This window comes from Orycteropus afer, unplaced genomic scaffold (genome assembly GCF_000298275.1).
Source record: "Orycteropus afer afer isolate SDZICR_OR568_19922 unplaced genomic scaffold, OryAfe1.0 scaffold00015, whole genome shotgun sequence".
Classification (NCBI taxonomy): domain Eukaryota; kingdom Metazoa; phylum Chordata; class Mammalia; order Tubulidentata; family Orycteropodidae; genus Orycteropus; species Orycteropus afer.
The window spans coordinates 15,109,301-15,124,781 of record NW_006921602.1 but is presented as its reverse complement, the minus strand read 5'-3'; the positions used below and the strand labels follow the sequence as shown (position 1 = coordinate 15,124,781).

Sequence of the window (15,481 nt, the reverse complement as noted above, 5' to 3'; positions counted from 1 at the left end):
ATATATGGAGAAGAAGTATTCACAAACTCCTCAGTATTGGGCTTAAGAAAAGACAAGTGCACTCTCATTCTGCATCTCCATTCAATCTGGTCTAATATCACAGAACTCCACTGTACATTCAGAATAAGAGTCAATGTCTGAGTATTATTATGAAGAGTTTTAACCTCACAGGCCCCATAAAAGTACTTCAGTAATTCTGAAGCACACTTTAAGAATCTCTGAGTTGAAAAATATTCATAAATATGTTTAGTATCATTGTATACAAAGATATTTTATGGTTTCCTTACATCAAGTCTTAAATTCCATTGTTTTTTCCCCTCTACTCTCTCAATCAGGGGCTCCCAGGCAGCATGGGTCTCATTGTAATAGTGAACCTGGAAAGATACAGAAAAATAATAGGTGACTACTCCTCGGAAGGAAGGTTGGGCAATCCTACTTCCGTAGTGATACTGCCTCGGAAACCCAAGGAGGGGTCGCTATGAGTCGGGGCCGACTCCACGGCACATAACAACAACAACAACAACAATAAGCTATTTCTATAATCAGTAGGAAAAAAATCCTAAGTAACTAATAACTATGTAAATAAGTACCTATGTTAATGGTCACTTTAAAAATCCCACCTAAAGACACAGAGAATATAAATATATAAAGTGTTTATTTCATTCTTTACTTTATTGCCATAAATAAATTATTTACCAGAAGAATCTTTTAAAAAAATAATTACCAAATGAATAATACTATCCATCAACCTCTTAAAGGTTATAGTATATTGTCTATTCACACATATACACTTGCTGTGGTCGTAAACAAATGCACGACAACAATAAAAATAAGTTCATTATCTTAATTCTGTAACTGTACTTTAGAGAAATTGGTTTCGAAGGTACTAAATGACATGGCCATACCTCTAGTGTCATGTCAGCAGTAGCAGCCATTAGAGAAGTCCAATTTTTAATAATTCCTGAAAACTTAGACTCTGCCAACAATAAAGGTACAGTTCGATGTCCTAGGCCACATTCTAAGGTAACTTGAACTGACTCCACGACAATAGCACAATTTTCCTCTATCAACAGATGCTCTATGTCTGTGAAATTTTCAGTTACTTCTGTTGCTGTGTCAACACCAAGAAACCAGGAGTTATAATCATTAACAGATCTGATGCCCCAAAGATTTTCCATTTCCTTAGATGTATCTTTGGATTCATCTTCTTTTGCCTTTGGAGACATAGCAGCCATGATTGTCATCACAGTGTTAAGAATTATGGGTGAAATCTTAAAAAAAGGAAACAGAAAAAAATTTTAGAATAAATTCTGCCTAGATGAGAAGAAAATACAAAAGTTAAAAAATAACTATTTTAAAATTTAAACATATTAAATGCATGACTAAGGAAAGCAGAGACACATGAAAAGAAAGCACACAAAAATCATGTGTCTACCAACTTCATAATACTGATTTCTACCCAGGTTACTCTGGAATTACGTAACTAATGTTAAAATGTAACAGGCAATACCTAGAGTTAAAATATAAATTCAGGGCAAAATAGTTATATCGACAGAAAAAAATGATGTGACTGGATTTTTCATTTTTCAACTAACTATATTAACTAAACCAAAGTATGTGATCCTCTCCAAGATATACACAGATGGCTTTCATTTTTCTTATTTCAACTTAAATTCATTTTAGAAAGGTCTCATGAAGACAGGCTAGTAAGGCTTTGGTTGGGAAGCCTGGAAATCACCATGGATCCCCCTTTACTCACCACAAAATCTACTAATTCTACCTCTTAGTACCTTTGGAATCTGCTCACTTTCTTCATTCCTCTCACTGTGGTTTAGTTCTATACTACGGTGTTTCTGTGTTCAGTTAGCAACCACTCAGCCTATCCTCCACACTGTCAGCAGGATGATTTTCCTAAAACGCAACTCTTGGCAAGGCATGTCTATGCTTAAAATCTTTAAGAGTTTCTCACAACTTTCAGAATAAAATTCAAATTCTCTTAGCTTAGTGCACAAAGCTTTTTGTAGGCTGATGCCTATTCAATCAGTTAACCAGCATTATCCAAAACTTAAGAAATACTGGAATAAGTTAAATAAATTATTTTATTGTTCACATCTCATAACTCTTAATTAATATACTTAAGAGATATTCTACCATCAAAATAAAGATCTAGCATATACTGCTTTTCAAATTGACCTGTCAACTGAATCCTTTTTATCTCCTTGCTTTATTAATGTCACCTATAATTAAATGTCCTGCCATTACAACTTCATGATACCATTTTCTCCAGCCATATGGAACTATCCCTCTAAGTCCTTAAAGGACTTTTTCACACCTCTGCCCTGGTGCATATTGTTGGTTCTATCTGGATAGCCTTTCCCCTCCCTTTTCAATGAACAACTTGACTTTAAAACATCAGACTTTGAAAATTCCGTTCAAGCAGCCTCTCCTCTAGGTAATTTTCTCTAATGTCCTGGTCTGAGTTAGAGGTCCCTTGCCTGTGACCCACAGGAACTTGTGCAGGCCTCTGGAATTGATAAGTGTAATCATTGATTTACTTTTTCTCCCACATGCTTCCTTCAAGTTCTCTGAAAACAAGAACTATAGTACCTCCCAATGCCTTCTACAGGACATTTTTGTACATAATAAGAGCTCAACAAAAGTTTGCTTAATGAATAAATAAATTTACGTAAAAATAAATTCATTTTATAAAGGATATGTGAGAGGATAATCTCCTCCCTCCTCACCCCTAAGTACCTAAGTTGGTGCTTCAGAGAAAGCACGTGCAAATACAAGGAGTTCCTCCCTCCCATTCACTACTGTCTTTAAAAAGTAAATCCTAGTAATTTATTTCTAGCATGTACCTGCCATTGTTACAAATATTTTACAAGCCAAATCAAACATTTCATCACATCATTATTAAATTCCATCACATTATACCTCAAACAAAAGCCAAAAATAACTTATTACAAATAAATTGATAGTAATCTTATTTCTCCATCATTTCCTCCCTTATCTCCCATTCCATCCCTGGTCTCCCCTCAAGCCATCCTCCCTAACATTGACAGAGATGTAATACAGAAAAACTATCCTGGTCATTTATAGATATCATTAAGCAATCTTTTAATCAAAATAGAAACAAATGTTTGCAATAAAGAATTCTAACATCAGAACATAATTAGCGACTAGCATAGTGCTTCAGTTATGAAAGAGAAATCAAAAGATATTACCTCAGATAACTGCAAATATAAATATTGCTAGAAAAAAATAAAAATAAAAAATTTTCACCCAATGAATATAATAGGCACTAACCTTAATTATACATTCCTTAAGTGTAATATTTATATTTTGTTTCCCTGAAGCCCAGGTACATTTTTCCATAAATAAAGAACAAGGTTGCAAGACCTAGAAACAAATTAATGGAATTCACATTTCCTCAGTAATAAGAAATTTCATTTCAAATACATGAAATTCACATTTCCTCAATAAGCCCATTATACATGTAACATACACTTTACAAGAACCAAGTCTTACTTAACTTGGAGTCTTTAAGGATAGCCTGCTGCTAAAAGCAAAAAGGCAAATTAAATTAGATGAGGGTCTCTTCTGAGGGCTCTTCTGAACTATGGTGAATCTGTGAATACTTAAAGGACTTTAAGCAGTTCTAATCAATTTCCTTACATCACATCTTTAAGTAATGATATATATTTACTATCAGCATCTTAAAATGTTTCCTTTTGCTAAAATATTTTTCAAATGATGCCTTTCTACAAAATATACTTTAAGAAGTCTCCCCAGAAAATGAGCTAAAGACTATGATTTTCAGGTGAGTAGAAAGTGAGGCTTGAATATCATACAAGGTCCTTGTTAAATTTCATATTTTCAAACTCAATGATTATAACTATTAAGCCTATGTTCTCACATACCATGAAAGAAGAAAATACAATACCTTTATACCTGAAATGAATGGGGTTTAGTATAGTATACCTTTCATCTAAACAAACGTTAAGATGAGCTTTCACTTGATGAATTAATTAATGTGCTTTTAATTGATGTCTGTGACATGAGTCTACCAAACAATATTTTATGACAAAATACAGACTAAAAGCATTGCATTTCTTTTTACAAACTTTGCCCACAAGTTTATTTCATTTAAAATAACATTGCAAATGAGTCACATAATATAATTACCCTTTTAGTATAAAATTACCAACTTAACATTTTTAAAATTTTGTATGGTAATTGTCTCAATTAACTAAGATCATATTTTTCAATAATAATTTAACAATAATTGAAGTTAACTTTTAATAGCAGAACACAATCTCTGTTGGTCACATGCATCGAATTTAATTTTTCTTTTATTCTAAGCTTAAAATTTTTAATACTCACTCATTTATTCCTTCATTCAGTAATTCATTGGGTATAGTATAAACAAAAGAAATAACTGAAAAAGAATGTTGATCTGCACTAAAATTCAAATACTATTCAAGAGAAAACATTAGAATGAAAGGAAAACCAGTCTGGAGCTAATCCCTGGCTCTCTCATTAACAGCCACGGCTAAATCATTTAACCTATTTGGAACTCAGTATCTTTATCTTTAAAACCCCAAGTCTATAGACATGATGTCTAAATCTTACAGAGCTCTCACTTTCTTGGATTATACAAATCAACTATTTCTGCCATTCTTCAATCCAAGCTTAAAATATAAAGTACTTCTTACTGTAGTGATGTTTTTTCCTCTCTTTTCTCTGAGAAAAGGGCAAGCAAGCACTTTAAGATCTCTCACAGAGGCTTCCATCATTTGTTCAAGTTTGGATGTTGACAGAGAGAGGTTACACTGGAATGAGGCTGTGACAGCAGGAGCATCAGCCTTTGTCAGGTTGGCAACAAACACCACTTCGGGATCTATGATCACGGCCTTTAAAGTCATATTTGGTCTTACAGAATCATCTGAGGAAATAAAAATAGGAACCAAAAAAGTTTGAAAATAAATCTTGTCACTTGAATTCATGTTATCTCCAAATTGCTAATGTGTTGCTAATATTCTGCTATAATGTATATGGTAAAAATAATAATAGTAATAACTGATCAACTAATACTAAAAAATAAATGATTATTAACAAATGCTGACTGTGTGGGGAAACAAGAATCTAATCCCTATACACAAGAAGATCATTCCCACTTTGATGTAGCAGGAATAAACTTGTTCTGAAGTTCCTTTTGTCAGAATTAAGGTGAGTGCATATATACACACATAAGCATGTACTATGTTATATTATACTGTATTATATTAAATGGTCAAGGAAGGGAAAAGTGGGGAGGGGAAAACAAGAGGAGGAAAGGAGACCCTTAAAGAGTAGACAGACCATTATTACTTGTTTACTTTGATTTCACCATAAAGCTCATAGTCACTGTCATATTATCTGTAGTATAAACACATAAAATGTACATATGAATACAGAGACTTGATTACAATTTAAGAAATATTAAAGATAATTTAAAACATATCATTCAGATCTTGCTAGTAAATGATAATTTTCCAATCTTGCTGAGTTGAACAGGGAAAAAAGATGCCTGACCTGAGACAATTTAACATAGAAAGCCACTAGTCTGCTTGGTAATGCTAGAATTAAAGAATTACAGAGCTGGAGAGTGGTTATACCTATATTGTTGTTGTTATTTGCCATCGAGTCAGCCCCGACTCATAGCGACCCCTCCTTGGGTTTCCGAGGCAGTATCACTACGGAAGTAGGAATGCCCAATCTTCCTTCCGAGGAGTGGCTGGTGGGTTTGAACCACCAGCTTTCTGGTTAGCAGTCAAGTGCCTTAGGCACTATGCTACCAGAGCTCTATTAGACCTTCATAAACTGTGTTCCAAAGAGTTTAAGGATCCTAAGGTGGTATCCTAGGGGCCTCACGCTAGATCTTCTCATGTCTCCACTTTGTGCTTTTTTCTGTTGAAATGCTCTTCACTATGCTGGAATTCTTAAAAATATTTTCTTTGAATAAAAGATTCTTCTTCTATAAAACAGGTTGCAAACCACTGACTCAGACTAATCCCTTCTACTCTGGATGCATAAAGAAATCTTAATGGTAGAATTCAAACCAGCATAAAGGTTTTCTGGCCCCTGACCAGAAAATACTGTACCTTTCTCTTAAAAATATGTGCTTAGTGAAGTTTTTCTATAGAACAAGGTGAAATTTTAAAGATTAATTTTATCTTCTTAAATTCTCTATTTCCTTTTCCCCTATTTGTAATTTTGTTAAAATACAGCAGAAGTTTATCTAAGACAAATAAATTCTGTTAACCTTTCTCTGACTTGATTCTTGCTGTCCCAGTCTGTCTTAGTGAAATCTGTGCTTCTTTTGCCATATTTTCTGGACTCTGAGGCACAGCTTTGATGAAGAAATCTGCCACAGTCATCAAAAATTCCACACTGGCACAAACATACAGCTTGTCAAGAACAGCATCTATTTGACTTCCATTTTTGTCTTGTTCGTAGTTTATATCAATCATAGAACTGTGGTTATTCTGGTCATTCTTTTTGTCAATCATTCTGAAATAAACAACACATGCCATTATTATTTTAAATTCCTGCTAAAAAGATGAAAAATTTCTGACACACCTTAGTAAACTTTCTTTCACCTTTCACATTCTAATCTCCACAGAAAAGAAGTCAGTATTAACCAGAATCTAATTACCCAATTAGCAACCAAGACAAGGTCTCCTAATTTCCACAATTCAAGACCTATGTTACTTAGCAATTACAGAATATTTTATAATTATAATACAATACTAGAGAAATAAATGACAGCTGAAATGAGTTTGGGCAATTAATAAAACATATCAATGTGGTTCCACAAAATTTAAAAAACAAACTCTTTATATTAAGAAATAAAATCTTCCTAAAGGAATTAACCTCCAAAAATCATACCATATAATTTGAAGCCAAAAGTATTCAATGAAACTCAACTCAGCAGGTGTTTATCAAGGGCTTTCAATGATAGTTTCCACATATCATTATATGTGCTAGAAAGTGGAGGCTATTAAACAAATGGTGGTTTTTGTCACTCTTGCCTGGTGAGTTATCCCAGACATAAAATTTGTAAACCAGAAAAGCTAGATGCATGACATAACACTTTCCTCACTTCTTATTCATCTCGTAGTGTCCCCTGAGACTATAGTCCTGAGCCCCCATACCAATCGATTCAATCCCTCAAGGTGTTTGGTTATAGCTAATACAAACTTCCATTCTTGATGCAATGCAAATCAGGAAGTATGATCTAAAGATTGAGACTTTCTTTTGATAATTACAAGCCTAGCAATGTCTGACAGCAATGCCAGGTGCAATATTAACTTTCAATAATTAACAGCAAATTGAGAAATAACAAACCTCGATGTTGCTCTCTCAGTGCCTTCTCTGAGGTCATCAAGGGTGCATGTCTTAAGTTTAATGTTGACATTCATTGAACCATCTTTAAACATTTTCCCTGCTGAAGCCATAAGATGTAGTCTGAGTTCACCAAGCCGTAAACTGTCATTATGAAATGAAAGTCTGGATTCCTGTGGAATATTTTTCCAAGAAAAATAATCAATTATATTGAAATATTATGTAACTGCTTTTAAATATATTCCTTAATTCAGATATTAAAGGTAAACTGATTTCACAAATTTTAAAAGTATGGGTATTAATAAACATAAATGGAACAAAAAATAATACTCATGTTTGTGTGTGTGTATATATATATATATATATATACACACATAACATACAAATAAATGCATGTGGGTGTGCACTAATATTCAACAATGTAACCATATATAAAATTAATCTGATTTACAGTACAATGCAAATAAAAATAATCAGAAAACTTCCTCCATTTAATCAATATAACAAACAAATATTTAATAAATTCTTCTGTATAAAACAGTGTGATAAAACCACTATATGGAAAATGAATTTGCTCTGCAAACTTTCACCCAAATCACAATAAAAACTAACTAACTAAATAAAAACAATGTGATAAGAACTATCACAAAGATAAGGCACAGTAGGTCATCTCTTTGAGCTTATGCCCTAATTGAGAAGATAACACAGGAATCTATCAAAAGGAACATCACAAGGAGTTGTTACGAGATGTATATGATTAAATTCCATGTGCCATACTGTCATTAATTTATTCATATTTACATCTCCCCACATTCCTGAAAGGATTTCAAGTAGTTAACTGAAGCTTATAAACAGTAAAAGCACTGAAAGGTCAAAGAGATCACTGAAGGCTGAGAAAAATCCAGGACTTCAAATCAGTTCTGCCTGGTTCAGTCAAGGACAATGAAGTGAGGAAAGAACAGACACAAATTTGTAAAATGTGGGTATACAAAAACAACGGCATTTTTCCAGAACAGGAAAAATTACAGGTCAACATCCTGCTCGGAACTTTACCTTCCTTGTAGAACACAATGGAAACATATGCATTACACAGCAACCAAATTTCTTGACAGGCAGTTAGAAGCATCACTGTCTGCTCAAATATGGCAGCCAACTATACCACTTTGAATGTGTGTCACTCTCCACAGTCCTGGCAATAATCCAATCTTCCACATCAGGCTCCTGAAAGGGCTCATTATGCCTCTTCCAAGTCTTCATTCCAGTGCTTTGACCTGTAATTTTTCCATTCTGGTTATCATTCCAGTATATCCACATTTTACAAATTCCAGTTTGTTCCAATTTTGCTACGTTGGCCACAACTGAACCAGTTCTGACCGGTTTAAAGCACAGGAAAAATCCATTAAAAAGGTTAGAATGTATTTGAGCAGTGGAGGCTGAATAGCACGCAGATTGGCAAGGAGAGGACAGAAGACATTTTATTTGGGAGAAAACCACTCAAGATGTTCTGAGGGTAAAAGTACAGGCTGACTTTAGGTTTGAGTATTTCAATCAAAGAAAGTAGAAATGAGGTTGGAAAGAAGTATAAAGATCTAATCAAGGTATACTGAGCAAATAATCTGAGAAGCTGGTCTATATGAAGAAGAATGCTGCCTCAAAATTGGAGGAAGACTCATAACAACCTGCAATATGAAATGGGAGTTGTGGTGGCACAGTGCCTAAGGCACATGACTGCTACCAGAAGGCTGGCAGTTCAAACCCACCAGCCACTTCTTGGAAGGAAGGTTGGGCAATCTACTTCCTTTGTGATACCACCTCGGAAACCCAAGGAGGGGTCGCCATGAGTTGGGTCTGGCTCGATGGCATATAACAACAATGATATGAGATGACACAATCTTGCTTGTTGAAAGTGGACCTGAAACACTTAATGATGAAGATCAAAGGCTACAACTTCAATATGGATTACACCTCAATACAAAGAAAACAAAAATTCTTGCAACTGGCCCAAGAAGCAAAAGCATGATAAACAGAGAAAAGACTGAAGTTGTCAAAGATTTTATTTTACTTGAATGCACAACCAATAATCATGAAAGCAGTAGTTAAGAAATCAAAGGACATATTGCACTGGGCAAATCTGCTGTAAAAGACCTTTATAAAGTGTTCAAAAGCAAAGATGTCGCTTTGAGGACTAAGTCGTGCCTTACCCAAGTCATGGTATTTTCAAAGGAAGACCAAAGAAGAATTGATGCCTTTGAATTATGGTTGGTGTTGGAGAAGAATACTGAAAATACCAAGAACTGACATAACAAACAAAACTGTCTTGGAAAAAGTACTGTAGAAATGCTCCTCGGAGTGAAGGATGGCTAGACTTTGTCTCACGTACTTTGGACATGTTATCAGGGACCAGTCCCTGGAGAAGGACATCTCCAGGGCAGAGTAGGGTCAGTGAAAAAGAGGAAGACCTTCAGTGAGATGGACTGACACAGTGGCTGGAACAATGACCTCAAGCACAGCAACAACTGTGAGGATGGTGTAAGACTGGGCATTGTTCCATTGTGTTGTACAAAGGTTGCTATGCGTTGGAACTGACTTGGTGGCACAAAATAACAGCCACAACAACAATCATGGTCTCAAATCCTCAATAAAAGATTTACGCTTTCATTTAAGACAAAAAGGACCCCAGTCTTTTTAAGACCATAACATATAGCTCTAAATTCTCCAGGTAAGCCCAGATTTTGAAAGAACAAAAAGCAGCCAATCAACAAACAAACAAAAATCTGCAGCAAAGCGAAGAACAGTCGTAGTTCCTCACTACAGAGCCAAGCTTTGAGAAAAGGGGTGCTTATGATGTGCAATGATTGGCACAGTCATTCAAGAGAGTGAGCAAGATGCTTACTGGGATCAATGCATACACTGGGAAAGCATTCACTCTGGGCAATATCAAATACTGAAAAACTTATAGGGCTTCTTGTGATCTGATGATTGAGTGTCACTGTCTATATTAAAAAATTTTTAAAAATTTCTAAAATACCACTGAGATATTGTCTATTTCAAATTATTATGGCACTAGACCTCAGTTCTTCAATTCTTTAATCTATATCTACTACATGGAATTATTTATTTAATACAACAAAATTAATGCTCATATATCATGGATAATCATGAATTTGAAAATAGACCTGTAAGGCTCTAAGCTTCTTAAATAGTTATATATGCACATATATCTATGTAAAACATTTATACATATAATTAATAACGCATATAAAAATTATTCTGTATCAGATATGGATATAAATGTGCTTTGGTGCTTTACCTAGAAGAAGTAAAACCCAGAGTGCTTTCCCTTAGACTAGTAAGATTAGAAACATTAACAAAGACAAGACTGAAAGCAAGACCAATGCATATGTTACAGGCCAAAGAGAATTTTTTTGTTGTTTTAGGTGCCACAGAGTCGGTTCCAACTCGCAGCGACCCTAGGTACAACAGAACGCAACACTGCCTGGTCCTCTGCCATCCTCACAATTGCTGCTATGCTTGAGCCCACTGTTACAGCCATTATGAATGTCTATCTCATTGAGGGTCTTCCTTTTTTTCACTGATCCTCTACTTTACCAAGCATGGTACCCTTCTCCAGGTAATGTCCTTCCTGATAACATGACCAAAGTATGAGAGATGAAAGAGAATTTTATATATATATTAATGCTTTAAGCAAATGGTCCAAATTTTATATATAATAATACATAACTTTTGTTCAGCAATGTCTAACCACAGTCCTAATCCCCATAACTGTAAAGCCTACAGTAAAAATTTGAGGTATACGATGGTACGTAATAACACATGGGTGCAAGAGTTTGTGATACACATCAAAACACTACTATTATTATTACTATGTTGTTTTTGTTGTTATGTGCCATCAAGTCGATAGCAACCCCTCCTTGGGTTTCTCAGCCAGTATCACTACGGAAGTAGATTGCCCCATCTTCTTTCCGAGGAGTGGCTGGTGGGTTTGAACCGCCAGCCTTCTGGTTAGCAGTCAAGTGCCTTAGGCATTATGCTACCACTATAGTATTACGTTAAAGATGTTTTAGTGTACCTGGAAAGTTTCATGCACAGGAAGATTAATTATATACCATATACCAAGACAATCACTTGACTAACTGCTGTTAGATATGAAGTGTAAGTACCTAACTGTCCAAGCTTACTTAGAAATTTGACTTAAAGACAGATTTAGGAATAGAATTTTTTCATAATCCAGGAACTCCCTGTATATTATAGGGTACTCACACAACATCCAAATCATATAATCTCCTATTTCACTCACTGTATCATGCATACTAAGTAACACACAGCCGTACATATTAATTTTCAACAAATAGTCTCATCTAAAAAATGGCAATATTATAAAACAGAATTATTTTAAAATCAAGAGCTAAATATTTCTAACATCAGATGAACCAGGTAACATCTACTTACCTGGTTGATATCATTATTATAAAGGACAATGGAAAGAGATTCAAAGTGAAAGTCAAACTGGAGAGTGGCACTGTGGTCCACAAGAATCTTTGAATTTGTCACATCTTCTTGTTCTGATGGTTCAAGCATGAATGGGAAAATTAAAAGGCTTTTAAGTAGGCATTTGATTTTATAAATATCTAAAAAGTTGAGATAACAATTTCTTACTCAATTTATATCACACTTTCTAGGATTCTTTAAATCCTATTATGATACAACTCACAAAAACATCAATGATCTATTCCACATATATTTAGTACAGGGCAATGTAGCAGAGGTAGTTTATCTATGTAAAAAGAAAAAAGAAAAGAAGAGGCCTTGCAAAGAATATTAAGACTACTTAAAGAAAACAAACAAAAATATGCCACTGCTAAGCAAGACTACATAGAGTAGTTTATAATTATCAAAGCATTTTGACATAACTGGTAGACACCATCCTCAAGAGATTACAAAATCAGAGGCACAAAAGTCAAATGCTTTGCCCTAGATCAGACAGCGAGTCAGTAATAGATCCTTCACTAGCCCAATGCACTTATTACTACCTTATGTTGCCTAGTTGTTGTTGTTTGCCACCGAGTCGGCCCCGACTCCTAGCGACCCCTCCTTGGGTTTCCGAGGCAGTTATCACTACAGAAGTAGGATTGCCCAACCTTCCTTCCGAGGAGTGGCTGGTGGGTTTGAACCGCCAGCCTCCTGGTTAGCAGTCAAGTGCCTTAGGCACTATGCTACCAGAGCACATAACAACAACAACATGTTGCCTAGATCACTGAACCTGTTACCTATATAAGAAGAACAGAGTATAATTCAATAACAGAATCAAACAGACCTCAAATATAAATTGAGGAGAGATAACTTTGGAATTGTGAAGTAAATAAAAGAGACTTCAAGAAGTCTTTTCCCTCATCTCTAGGCAGAAACTTCATATACATATAAAAATCATTCTTGCTTTCAATCACCTTTTAAAAAGTGATTCTATAATCACTTTTGTAGATTGGTTCTATTATATCTTTGGTCATTCTATAGCAAAGTCTGTTCTTAAAAGTTACTGGAAAAGCAAACATTGCATAACTTTAAGCACAGCAAAGCTTCTCTGAATTGGAAAACTTTGTTCTTTCTTATTTCATTTTTACTAAAGATAATGTACACTCCAATCTTCATCATCTTTGCAGCTCTCTTATGATCTCACATGTTTTCCCAAGTACTGCATTAACCACATAGCCAGGATGAAATACAAGAATCTGAGTACAGCTGAACATAATGAGATCATTAATCACATGAAGCGTGATTGCTACAGTTTATTCATCTCTCACAGTTTCTGCCTAACCATAACAACAGCCTTCTTATCTAGCCTTTGCCTTTATGGCAGCATAAACCCAGCCTCAGAAGAACATGCTGGCCTCAATGAGCTCATGCGGAGCTCACAATGATGCATTTGACCCAAACCTTATTTTGCACATTATTCTAAGTCATTTATTTGTTCTTGCAATTTAAAAATACAGAGGGCCTAACTATAGAAGAAGCAGTGTTGGTAAGGTATTATTAAATGGCAGTTTTATCGATTGCTGTTAGAAGTAACAGCCAATGGTCTAAGAGCTAAATAACAGCACAACAACCTGGGACCATTTATTATAGGTGTAAGAAATTTATTTATTTTTTTATTCTGTACATGTTAGTATTATACCTTTATTTCATTATTTGGATCTAACTTATAATAATAGTAATTGTTTATATTTATTTTGCACTTACCATATGCCAGACACATAAGCATAATATATTATAATGAGTATTTAATTTTTAAGAATATTTACAAGTGTTACAAATTTTTTTTTTTTAAGTACTATACTACCTTAGGGCATACATTTTTATATTCCCAGCAGTATTTTTGGTGCCTGGCACAAAACTTCGTATTTTTTGAATCCATGAAAAAATTAATCCATTTGCAGTCTAAAAAAACCATACAGTATCAATTACTTTAAATAAATAATGAATAGAGTTAAATTATTTTTCACATAACCTGTTTAAGAAAGCAAGAAGTAAACTTATACTTTATAAAAAGTATTATTTAAATATGGCTGAGTTAAAAAGTACTTTTAAAAGACTCAATTTTAGTAATTTGGAAAATTCCCTTGTATCTCTAACTACATCATTAACCAATATAGCAGCAGATAAGTAAAGCTGTTACTCTACAAGAACACCTTTGTTTCTCACAGGCCAGCTGTTTGAGCATGATACCAAGGTCTGTTTCCCTCTTAATTGTTTTGGGTACTTGCTACACTTTGTGCTTAGCTAGCTTGTTTTGCGAAAGTATACCACTTCAGTGCCTGGCAAGGCAAATTCCGCTTTTGTAAGTAAAGGGCAAATGTGCATCATGCAGGCAACAACAGGGGACCCTTCCCCCTATAGTAAACAATGGGCATATTCCCTTCAGAGCCTCCAGAAGCAACCCAGCTCTAACTCCAGAAGATTTTCCATAGTAAATTGTATAGGATTAAATCAGGTCATATCATATTATACTGGACAACTACAAAACGCTCAATATAAATAAATAACACTAATATTTCTCCATAACTGAAGAAAAGTGTTCATCAATTTATACCTTTGAGGAGGTCAGATCCACTTGGGACATCTTCTTTTCTCACTCTTAGAGCCTCCTGGGTAGACTGTATAGGGCTTGGCTGTGAAGAAGCTTCTCCAAGATTTTCCAGCAAAATTTTCATTAGAACTGTTAAGTCATGTTCACTGAGAGCAACCTAGAAAATCATCAACAATTTGTTAGTATAATATGGTTTAAAAAATGCAGAATATTATGTCTCAATTTATGGTTCCACAAATTAACTATCTGTTCCTCTAGTAAAAAGAGACTTGGGACCATAAATACCAGAGAACTATTTCATCTTGTATAGCACGAGGCATACCTTTGTGCTTAAGCACACTTCTGACTCCTCTGCCACCGTATCACTCCTCCTGACTTACCTGTTACTATCACTTCCTGTTCCTGGACCTATGACTCTCTCGACCTCCTCATCTCCAGGCTACCACTCTCTTTTCTCACTTGAGTACCAGCTCCTTCTCTACATTATTTGCTCTTCTCTAAACTCAGTTAAGGAGCTCTGGTAGCATAGTGCCTAAGGCACTTGACCACTAACCAGAAGGCTAGCGGTTCAAACCCACCAGCCACTCCTCAGAAGGAAGGTTGGGCAATCTACTTCCATAGTGTTACCGCCTCGGAAACCCAGGAATGGGTCGCTATGAGTCAGGTCTGACATATGGCACATAACAACAACAAACTCAATTAAGAAGTATGTTGTTCAACAGGGAAGAGGTAATTATGGAGAGGAAGTGGGAGGGAGCTGTTACATCGGGGTAAACTGTAGTCAATGTCATGAGACAAAGTATATGTTAACTGCTGTATGGAAAGTGAATTTGCTCTGTAAACTTTCACACCCAAATCACCATTAAAAGAAAGAAAGAAAGGAAGAGTGGATTTGCTCTGTAAACTTTCACCCAAATCACAATGTAAAAAAGAAAAAGAAGTGTGTTGTTCAGCTTCCAGTCTCCATAAGAACTGCAAATAGATGCTCTT

General features: G+C 35.0%; 1 protein-coding gene across 1 annotated transcript in view; it reads right to left on the bottom strand.

The window, feature by feature from the left end:
• VPS13C (vacuolar protein sorting 13 homolog C) overlaps window positions 1-15,481 on the bottom strand; it is a 252,418-nt gene that overhangs the window by 87,694 nt on the left and 149,243 nt on the right. Inside the window, exons 48-55 of the mRNA XM_007958262.2 lie at window positions 14,495-14,648; window positions 11,860-11,972; window positions 7,393-7,562; window positions 6,308-6,555; window positions 4,719-4,948; window positions 3,310-3,402; window positions 906-1,271; window positions 288-374 (exon numbers count right to left, since the gene is read on the bottom strand). Coding sequence (XP_007956453.1) covers window positions 288-374; window positions 906-1,271; window positions 3,310-3,402; window positions 4,719-4,948; window positions 6,308-6,555; window positions 7,393-7,562; window positions 11,860-11,972; window positions 14,495-14,648 — 1,461 coding nt within the window. The remainder of the gene's footprint in view (window positions 1-287; window positions 375-905; window positions 1,272-3,309; window positions 3,403-4,718; window positions 4,949-6,307; window positions 6,556-7,392; window positions 7,563-11,859; window positions 11,973-14,494; window positions 14,649-15,481) is intronic.